The sequence below is a fragment of the Parasteatoda tepidariorum genome, chromosome 7 (genome assembly GCF_982258835.1).
Source record: "Parasteatoda tepidariorum strain Cologne lab strain chromosome 7, Ptep-v5.0, whole genome shotgun sequence".
NCBI classification, from domain to species: Eukaryota; Metazoa; Arthropoda; class Arachnida; order Araneae; family Theridiidae; genus Parasteatoda; species Parasteatoda tepidariorum.
In genome coordinates this window covers 20,217,060-20,228,329 of record NC_141761.1, presented here as the reverse complement: position 1 = coordinate 20,228,329, position 11,270 = coordinate 20,217,060, and the positions used below count along the sequence as shown (strand labels likewise).

Here is an 11,270-nt window from a genome sequence, read left to right as displayed (position 1 = left end):
CTATATTATATAAAACGCTAATACATACGTATGTATCAATAAAACCGATGATATTTCTTTTCTCGCGTTGGCAACAGTATTCATTTTTAATTGATAGGCTTCGGCGCGCAAGATCACGTAGAGCATCATATGGCTAATCTATATTATATAAAACGTTAATACGTTTTAATTGATAGGCTTCGGCTAGCAAGAGCACGTAGTGAGCATCATATGTCTAATCGGGTGAATTCTCACCGAATTATCAAAAACATTCTCACAAAAATACTTTACATCCGGCGTTCAGTACTATTTCATATTGTTTTACAACACATGGTTTTAGCCCTTTGGTGGGAAAGACTTTAAAACAAAACTTACAGAAGTTACTTTTCTCAAGAACTGAAATTTAGAATAGTGTGATTAAGAAAAATATGCGAACTGTTTTCAATTTCAAATTAATATTGAAATGCACAGGTTTAGAATTTTCTACAGTGAAAAGTTTTCGGAACTTCAGTTTTCAAAAAAGTATACAAAAGCTAGACGTTAAGAACGTATCCAATGAGCGAGCATCTAATTGCGAAGCAATCCGAAATGAACTGCGAAAGCAGTTCTGGGGCTTGGCGAGCGCCAGCGAGTAGGGGGCGAAGCCTCCTAGTTATATATTATCCATGATAATGTTCAAAGTTAAATAAATTTTGCATAGTAATTAAAATAAGGACAGGCAATGAGAGACAAATCCCCAATGACCTACCTAATCAACAGCCAGATTAAAATGTACGTGTAATTTGTTCCCAACGGACGCATGGATAGCAGATCCAAAATTGGCGAATTATCAAATTATAACATAGCCGAAACAAAGCCAACCAGCATATCAATATTGGGTTTTAAAGAATACCTTGGCGATCACGAGTCGCCAACAAATTCATGAGAATTATTACAACCATGCAACAGAAACATTTAGCGGTTTGAAATTTAGAATAAAAAGTTATAAATAGATTTTTGTTTTTCGATTAGAGGCGACAGTGAAATAATAAGTCAGCATTAGTAATGAAATAAAAAGTATCCCTTACATTGATCTATGCAAAAAGGAATAAATATTTTACGTTCGTTTTGAAAGTCTGTGATTTATTAAAGTTCGTTTTGAAAGTCTGTGATTGTTCGTTTTAAAGTCTGTGATTTATTTTCAATATAATTCTATTAATAAAAATAAGCTTAAGTAATCAAAGGTATTTTAAAAGATAGGAAATAAATATGTAATGTCAGTTGTGGCATCACAACTACTAATAATTTTTTTAACTTAAAATACTATTGAATTAAAAAAAAATTACTGGATTAATAAATATGTAAGTGCTTTTCATAAATATATATTTTTCACATACATTTTTTAAGTAGAGACAGCGGTAAATGTAATCAATTGTGTAAGAATTTCTCTGTGAATTATTTCAGTAAGCCACCTTTAAAATATTGTTAATAGCTCAAAACTTAATACATTGTAAATGCATTCAATAAATTAGAAAAATGTGTGATTTATTGAAATTTAGCATGGAGTATTAACAAAAAATTTGTGTGAATTTCGATGAAATTTTTCATTTAATTTGGCATTTGTGAAGATTTAAAATCAGATTATTTAATTACTTATACTAAATGAGATAATTATTATTTAATCAGCATAGGAGTAATATTTTACTTTCTTTTAATTCCTAATTATTTAAATATAAAAGGGAGAAAAAAAATCTTAACATCATTTCTACGAGCGAAATCCTTAAACTGTTATTACATTTATCCAATTATAATGAGTAAGTCATACAATTTTCAGAATTCTATATTTTAAAAATATTTTGTTATCCTAATTACTTAAGTTTTACAGCTTAATATTTCCAGGATTGCAGTTAACTGTATAAATTATGTCAGGGATTTAAATTAATATTATTATATATTTTAAAGTTATTGTGGTTGTTTAAAAATTAATACTATGATAATTCATAAATGTTTATAAAAAAATAATGTTATAAATGACTAGTTATTTTAATTTCTTACTAATTAAGTTTATTATATTTGATTATACATGTATTATGAATCATAATTTATTATTTTTTTTAAAAAAAAATTAAATTTTTTTAGTCATATATTATAGCATGTTTGTTAATAAAAACAATACTATAAATTAATACTATTTTGATTTGAAAAAAGATATTTGTTTATTAACTATTAATTAGTAATAACTTGCACTATTAACACAAATGCATAATTATTCAATGGTGTGATGTTAAATAAATAATATTTTAAATAACTTTTAAAAAACATAACGTATTCGTAGTTTTTTTCTTCCGAATCTTTTTAGAAATTAAATCTCTTTAAAAGTATGCAAATAGAGAAATGACAAATTCATTTCAATCTTGAGTAGCAAAATAAATTTTACAAGTTCCTATTTACTTTCAATATCCCTTTCTTTCCAATCCGCAATCTAATTTGAGACTCTCTTGATTCCTTTAAAACACAATCGTGAAAACAGAAAACTTATTCATCGAATAAAGGGAATGATAAAAACGAGAGAAAAAAATATATATTTAGTTCCACGACGTCTACAGAGACACACACACACCCACGAGTAGGGATGCTGGGGGAAAGAAGAAAATCGTACAAACCTGGGATCACGTGTCCATCCTAGAGCCAATCAGAAGACGAACCGATTTTCCTACTCGCTCCTTTGGATTGCTGCCATACCGACGGTTACGGATGTGCCGTTCGGATCCACGACTGGAGGAGAGAGTTTATAGAATCTTTTCTTTGAATGCATTTTCTCCAAACGATAAAGTAGAGTGATTACATTTTTCTTCAGACGATAATTCTATAATAAATCGTTTGCTATTTTGCGTGAAGGATTTCATGTGAGTCTCTTGGAACTTGGTCCATTCCCCCTTTTGGAAGAAAATCTTTAAAGAAATATCATGAGGAGAAGCGGGGGCAACGTGGACTTAATGCTATCGTTTGCTTTGATTCTCGTCTTCATCACGATTTTGGAACATGCACCGAAAGTTGGTTCCAGAATGGACGACATCGAAGTGGATGCCACAGAGTAAGTTATACGATTGTATTTTTTTTAAATCCCAATGTGTATAGTTTTTTCTATTATGTATTTAAATTACAATACATGTATTTAAATAAATCCGTGAAAAAAAATTAAGAGAGGAGTTGTATAGAACAGAATACATATTTTCTTTCTGTTGCTAGGTTTATGATGTCGTTAAAAAATTAACGGGATCTCTTTTTGTTGCATGAAATAAGTATTTAAACTTAAATTATGTAAGAAATAAGTTTAGGCTAATTCTGACACCGAAAAGTGAGTACACTTCTTAAAAAAAGGGAACTGAATTGTGAGCTATAAATTCATTTAACAAAAAAACCTTAAAAAGGGAGGGGGTTTACGATTTATTTATTTTTGATGAAAAATGCAATTTTTATACCAAAAACAGTATTCTAAGTTAGGAAAATAATATAATTTGACGTAAATAATTTATTTGTACCCGTTCAATGAAAATAATGCAACTGGATAAGCGTGATTTAGTAACTTCTGCTGATACGAAGAAGTACACTTAAAATTTCACTAATTTTCCTTTACAGATAAAAACAAAATCCTTTGTAGATTACGAACGTTACTAAATTGGGAGAAAGTAAAACAATTTACGATTTACTTAAGTTTGTTGCCAACGAGGGCAGTGTATGCTTTCGTAAGTCTTCATCTTTATGGACAAAGTAAGCAACGAAAATTATGAAAATAATTAAATTTGAATGAGGAAGAAATTTTACGCCCTCAACAAGATTGTGATTTGCTAACAAAAAGAAAAAGATTCTCTATCCCAAAAAATATACTTACGAAATGTTCAGATGCGTTTTAATTTATATTAATTTTAGAGATGGTCCTATGTTTTAATTTTAAGTAAGAATACTATCCCAAATTAACTAAAATATTTGCAAAGACAAATGTTTGTGCGTTTGCATGAGTTTATTCAGATACCTTAATTAATTCTGATTCAGGTGAGATGTTGTAAATTTGTACTAAAATTATTTTGTTATCTACACACGTCTGTTTGTTATCTTACATTTGTAAATTTCTACACATTATTCCACACTGCACATCTTTCTTTCGCATAGTTACCTTTTTAAGCGTCAGTTTAGATGGTTGTTAATTACCACATATATAATCACCACATATTTTTAAAATAATTTATATATATATATATATATATATATATATATATATATATATATATATATATATATATATATATATATATATATATATATATATATCAAATTATGAACATGCTCAAAACGTGATTTGAACTCCGTATCTTCCTGATACGAGGCCGACTCCTTGACAATCATACAGATGGGTCGACAATTCGTCACTTTATTTTCTATCGTCTAGTATTCATTCTAGTTTCGTTATTCTAATTAACAATCTCCCACAATGCACTGCTCTGAGGTTCCGAATTGAGGAAACATTTTCGTCATACGTGTGAGAGTTCACGTATTTGTCACAAATCACGTGATTTCGTGATGAGGTGATTCCTAAAATGAACGAAATACAGCTCAAGGAATCATCAAAAGAGAGTGTTTTATATCCGAGAATGCATTGAAAGCTTTTCTCAGATGCCTCTTAAACATTGAAAACATTTTTCTAGTGCTACGAAGTAGGTAAAATTATATTACCCTCTATTATCTCTAGTTATTATTTCTAAGATCATAATAATAGACTGGGGTGAAGAGGTAAACCAATTTGTGTGAATTCTGATTTTAGCTGATGACAAGAAACTTGCACTTTCGTCAAAAAAGAACATTATTTAAGCTCTTCAGCTAGTCGGAAATATGATTAGCAACTGATCATTTAGGCGATAAATTTAGCTTGTATTCGGCAGGGAAAAAAACTGAAACTTGTACTGTAATGTAAAAAAAGTTCATTCATTCAAACTTTAAGTGCTCTTAAAGAGGACAACGCTTGACGATTAATTTTACTTCTATTTGTCATAAAACAATTAAAGCCGGTGTTCTATTTTAAATTTTTTCACAATATTTTTTAACAATGTTACATTTAAAAATTGAATGTTCTAGTTAGCTGAAAATAGATCAAAATTTCGGTCGTTGTATTCCATTTTTCAAGGCATGGAAATAAATTAATGAAACGGAGCAGTTATTCACATTTCAAAAACAAACATTAAAAAATAAGCAATAATTACGAATTCAAAATTACGGTAGATTCTGGACACTAGGTGGTGCTTAGTATCTAGAACACTAGGTTGCATTTAAGTTAGATAGACGCAATGTAAACTTTCTCCTATAAAGTCGCAACCTAATTACCATGAAAATATAAATGAATAATTCTATTAAATATTGCAAAAATATTTAAAACTAAATACGCATTAAAAACAAAATGTAAAAAGAACAAAATAAATAAATACGGAAATACTCACCTACTGAATGTAAAATAATTAAATAGTTGATTGTCTCCTTCTATACTCCATAGCAAGCTTAAAAGGAAAAGCATCTGCATGTGATGATGGGTCTCATTAAGCGGAACTCATGTTAGTGTCTGACGTTTTTGCACTAGGGGTGGTAATTTCTGGCGTGATTCCAGAATAAGCGTTTGCCGGACTAGGAAAACACTTATTTTCTTCCTGATATGCATAAGGGGCCATAGAATTGGCCGGACACAGATATTTTTTACCTGTAAAATATAAAATGCATTGTGTTTTGTACAAGCATCTAAGTCAAAAACTTTGAATCAAATATCATACTTTTATACATATATATTTTTAATATATAATCAAGTATATATGTTACCGGCAAAGTTTGAAATCCGGCATTCTATAGAATGCCTAGGCATTGTATATTATGCCTAAAACTGGCCGGCAATGTGTGAAATGATTTATATTTCACACATTTCCTAGGCATTCTATAGAATGCTAAATGAGAAACCGGCGAAGTATAAAATCTTCTGTGGCCATGCTAGTAAAGGTGATGAAATGGATATTTTGTGCAATATTTGTTTCATAGCTGAAAATAATTGTGACTTAAATGTGAATTTTTTTTTACGAAAATTTTGTTTCCCTAAATAAGAAAGGCATAAATTATGTTTTGTACAACTTTAATTTTTCTTAACGCAGTTTGAATAATTTTTTTTAATGGCACTCTCATTATTTTTTCAGAATAACATTTTTATTTTTAAGAAATGTGCAGCATTTACATAATAACCTAATCAGGACGTTTTTTCCTACTTTGCCTAAATAGTATTTGTCATTCTATAGAATGCCTAGTTATTATATACAATGCCTAAGGAAAATATCTAATACTTCTCATATTTCATACCTTGCTTAAAAACGTCCGGCATCATATACAATTCTATACAATGCCGGCGTTTCATACTTTGCCGGTGACATATATATAATCATGCTTTAGTATTTTAATTCATAATTGCATAACACTACAAATTTAATATCTGTCAAATTTATCAAAACATCTATGTTTAAAAATCCCGGTTGTTTTTTATACGGACTTCCTATTTCTAAAAAGAACATATCCTTAGAAATTTTGTTAAGTACAACTTTGAATACAAAATACCAAGTAATACAAATTTTTATAAAATGATACTTTCCGTGTAGAAATTTTTGTTCATTGAATGAAAGCAATTTATATCAATGAAAACAAGAAAAATATTATCCATATATATTTTTAAAATAATTTAAAAGTAAACAAACAGCATGCATATTATTCAAATATTGTTTTTATTCCTGCTCCTATAAGTATATGCAAATTTAGATGTGACAGGTGTTATAAGATATTTAGGAAGAACAAGTAAATATTCAAAAATAATTATTTCAGAATTATTGATCTGGTGAATACTAGATATTCAGTGTCACATTCCACATTAATAAAGTAATTCATTTCCACTGTCACATTTCACATTCGAACCCAGCCCATACACGAAATATCTAGGCTCCGTACCCCCGCGTAAAATTCTTTGAAATGGTGCGAACCAGGATTAGGAACCTTGTCTAAAATTTTTCGTCAATTTTCTATAATACCAATAAAATATTTTTGATCCAAAAGATATAATAATGTAAAACTAAATTGAATAATGTTTGCAATTACTATGAACGGATCTATTATAAAATTCTATTCAGTAAAAAGAACTGTTAAAAATTTTTTGTCCAATATTTTATTTTCAACTAATAATATAAATATACAAAAAATAATTTTTAAACAGAAAAATAAATGCCAAATAATTAAAATAATAATATAAATGTACAAAAAATAATTTTCAAACCGAACAATAAAGCCAAATAATTAAAATAATAATATAAATAAACAAAAAAATAATTTTTAAATAGAACAATAAATGCCAAATAATAAAAATAATAATATAAATATACAAAAAATAATTTTTAAGCAGAACATTAAATGCTAAATAATAAAAATAATAATATAAATATACAAAAAATAATTTTTAAACAGAACAATAAATGCCAAATAACTGAAATAATATAAATATACAAAAAATAATTTTTAAACAGAACATTAAATGCCAAATAATTAAAATTCAAAATAAGCAATATGTGAAAAATAATAGATAAATATTGTTTCTATTATGCAATTTAGTCATTACTAGTAAAAAGAGAATCGCTATCCAAAAATAACTGGATAAAAATGTGAAATTGGAAGCAAAATTCTGTTCATTAAAACTATTTTAAACATATCATATTATTCTTGATAATAACTTTTATCAATGATTCATGATTTCCTATAAATCTCGGTTCTTTCTAATTATCAAGGATCATGAGATAATCGAGAAGAAAAACTGAGCCAATTTGGCAAGAATCCGACATTCTTTTTTTTTAATGAGGTAGAAACATAAACGTTAGAAGTTCACTTCTTACGTTACCTTCACTCATGCTTTAGGGATTTATTCACAACATGATTTTTAACCTTATTATTTAAATAATTATTAACAATGTAGTGCTTTTCATAAAATTTAACAATATGCAATTATATAATTTTTTGTGAACGAGTTTCTGTTGTATAAATTGTTCTACTTACTATTTTAACGGGGTTGCAAGAATCATTTTTATTTTAAATTCAAGCATTTTTGGCACTTTTGTATAATTTAAGTAGTATACACAAATGGTTCGATGATACATTGAATAAATATAAAAATTAAATTTCCATTGAAGGTTCAAAGCTGAAAAATTAAATATATAAAATGAGCAATTTTAGTTTCTTTTAAATAAAAATTACAGTAATTTTTGCTTAAATTACGACAAAATAAATCAAGTGACATAATTTTCAAAATAAATATAATAAACAATAGAAAAATATTATTATTTATATCATTATACATTGTCATGAATTCCCTGCTCCTCAGAATTCACTTTCGAATCATATTCTTCTGTCGAAATATTGACATCTAAGCAGGAAGAATCTAACAAATAATCTTCATCATCGCCTGATTCTGACATTGCGAACATAACGTGGTTTGAATGAAATTTGGGACATCAAACCTCAATTTGAAGTTTCTTTATAATTTATTTTTTATTAAGAAACATTTCAGTCTCAGTCGTATAATTTTAATATTGATTTTTTTTTTTAAAAAGTGTTAATGAGAAGCTTGACATAATTAATTATAAAACTGAAAATAATTACTTATATTTCCTCATACATTCTTATATTCTTTCTAAATGATTATTTTAATAATTAATCATAAAAACATATCGCTTTTTCTTGTTCAGCTCAAAAATTAATACTTCAAGAAATAAAAAAGAAATTCGAAAAATACTCAGACGAATGATAAAAATTATCTATTTTTTGTGGCAACACTCCAATACAACCGAGGCTGAGAGAAATAGAAAAGAAACTTCCACTTGAGTGAATGTGATGTTTGTTTCTTAAATTATGAGTTAGTAAGCAGTAATAACTGGGAGTTTGAAAAACTCGAGAAAATCTTATTTGGAGTGTTGCCAAACGGCGATGTATAACTTGAATGAATAATGTTGAAAATTGATTTGTCAGAATTTTTCACTGGATCCGAAAATACTAACAAAATTAAAATGTACACTCTTAGTCTTAATTTATACTTTAAAAACGAATAAACTGCTTATTTATAAAGTATCTGTGAAAATAATTTGTTTATACTTCATATTTTTCCTAATATAAATTTGATTTTACTTAAAACTAAAAGTTGAGCTGGTAAATAATATTATTATTTACTGGTGAATAGTAAAATTTAAATTTAAATAAGCTTTGAAATTCATTATATATAACATTTAATTATATTTTATTGTTTTGCATTTAGGAAAGTATTAAAAAAATATTTTGGTTTCGGCAAGAATTTCATTATTTTTAATTCATGTGAAACTAAAAATGTTTTTAATTGGATGATTATAGCTTTTAATTACTTTTGGATTATGCATATTATTTGATTTCAGATTTGCTCTCCATTGTAAAAAATTCCTGAAAAATTTACTGTGGTGCTCAGGGTGCTGGCACTTTTTATCTATTTTTACTGAACATGTTACTTAACAAAAAGTAATTCCGAAATGTTTACAGTACCGTAATTTTTACACATAGCGAAATTTTTAAAGTTATAATTACCATATAACCCGCTTAATTAATAAATATTATTCTAAAAATAACGGTATAATATTTCACAGTAAAATGGATTTTAACGGATGATGCAACCAAACACCGGCACTTTATACTGTAATTTCATCTTCAATTTTTTAAAGTGTACTAATAGCAATGTAGAATGTTTACTCATTTTATATCAATTTTAAAATCAGAAATTAAAAATATAACAAAGTTTTAATTTTGTTATTAAAATTTTAAAATTTAAATTTATCTTACTGTGATCAGTAAAAATAATATGTTTCTAATATTCTGTATCCCAAAAGTATCCATTTGTATCAGAAGTAGTACATATTATGTAACCCCGAAGATAAGATTTCTTATTTCTTTCAATGTGCTAATTTGGATTGAAAAAGCGTTGCATATTACTTTATATTGATAATTTTGACTTCAATATAAAGATCTTATTTTGAAATATTTAAGATATCTTTATAAGATTATCTTTATATTTTCTTGTATCATTATTTACTTGTATAATCAGTTTAAAATACAAGTTATTAATTTATAAAAACGTTTTTAAAACCTGTTACTTTTTATTAGTCAAAAATTTGCAGTTAGTCTATTTTATAATCTCCATTGTTTTTTTAATATTATTTGCATTATAAACATTTGTTATGATTTAATCATAATTAATTGATTTTTAGTTTTTTGATCAAATGACTTATAATTTGTATGGTTTTAATCCTTAATAATTGACTAAATTTTGAAGAAAAAATATTTTACATTATCTGAATAAATAACAAGATTTTCAAGTTATTAAAATTAATTTGAATTGAAATTGTCAATCCAATGTTCTATTAAAATTAGTTTGAAGATATAACAGATTTAGTTAGCTTTACTTTATATTTAATTTAAATGTAGCAGTATGTAATATTCAGTGAAGACGCAGATAAATATTTTGAAGATATATACATTTATAATAATATAAAGATACATACATTATTATATATATTTCTAAAGATATATACATTTATAAAAGGGTTTTTTTACGTGTCAAATTTTTTCAATTTTTAGATTCTCAAATTGTATATGCAAAAGTATTTTCTCCTCCAAGTAGTTGTTATTTAAATTCAAAATGTCTATTCGTATTAAAATTCCATACATATTTATACTTTGCCAATAATTAAACACATATAAGTACATTTTGTTAACTGCTTTTTTTTTTTCGAAAGTAAAATTCAAAAATGATTTCTTTTTATTCAAAATGTATTCATGCTATTTAAATGCAATTCTATATTCTGCCTAATTTTTGGTATAGAAACTGATAACGCCTTCAAAATATCTTCTTATGTATTTTTATATGATTTTGACACATTCACCTGTAATACATGCAGCATGTACTACATAGGTAGAATTGTCAGTGGATTAAAATTCCGGTATTGCTGTTTTCATTAGTTTCATTTGTTTTCATTCATTTCACACATTTCATGTTCGAAATATATTTATTATTTAATGAAAATAGTACACAATTTTTAAAAATTAAGTTTTAACTCTAACGAAACATTTACATTTTGAACGAACGAAACATTTACTTTCAGATTCCAATTAAATATTAATAATATTATAATTTATATATTTACTATGCTTTCTATGTTACTAACGTAAAAATGGCGGCT

General features: G+C 26.5%; 1 protein-coding gene across 5 annotated transcripts in view; it reads left to right on the top strand.

The window, feature by feature from the left end:
- Positions 1-2,677: 2,677 nt before the first annotated feature.
- LOC122271814 (voltage-dependent calcium channel subunit alpha-2/delta-3) overlaps positions 2,678-11,270 on the top strand; it is a 485,956-nt gene continuing 477,363 nt past the window's right edge. For 4 of the 5 annotated variants that reach the window (XM_087167454.1, XM_087167451.1, XM_087167450.1 and 1 more), the window contains exon 1: positions 2,694-3,052. In XM_087167454.1, coding sequence (XP_087023580.1) covers positions 2,925-3,052 — 128 coding nt within the window. In that variant the 5' untranslated portion in view covers positions 2,694-2,924. Of the gene's footprint in view, positions 3,053-11,270 lie in introns of all 5 variants that reach the window. The other variant, XM_087167453.1, reaches the window with a different exon arrangement.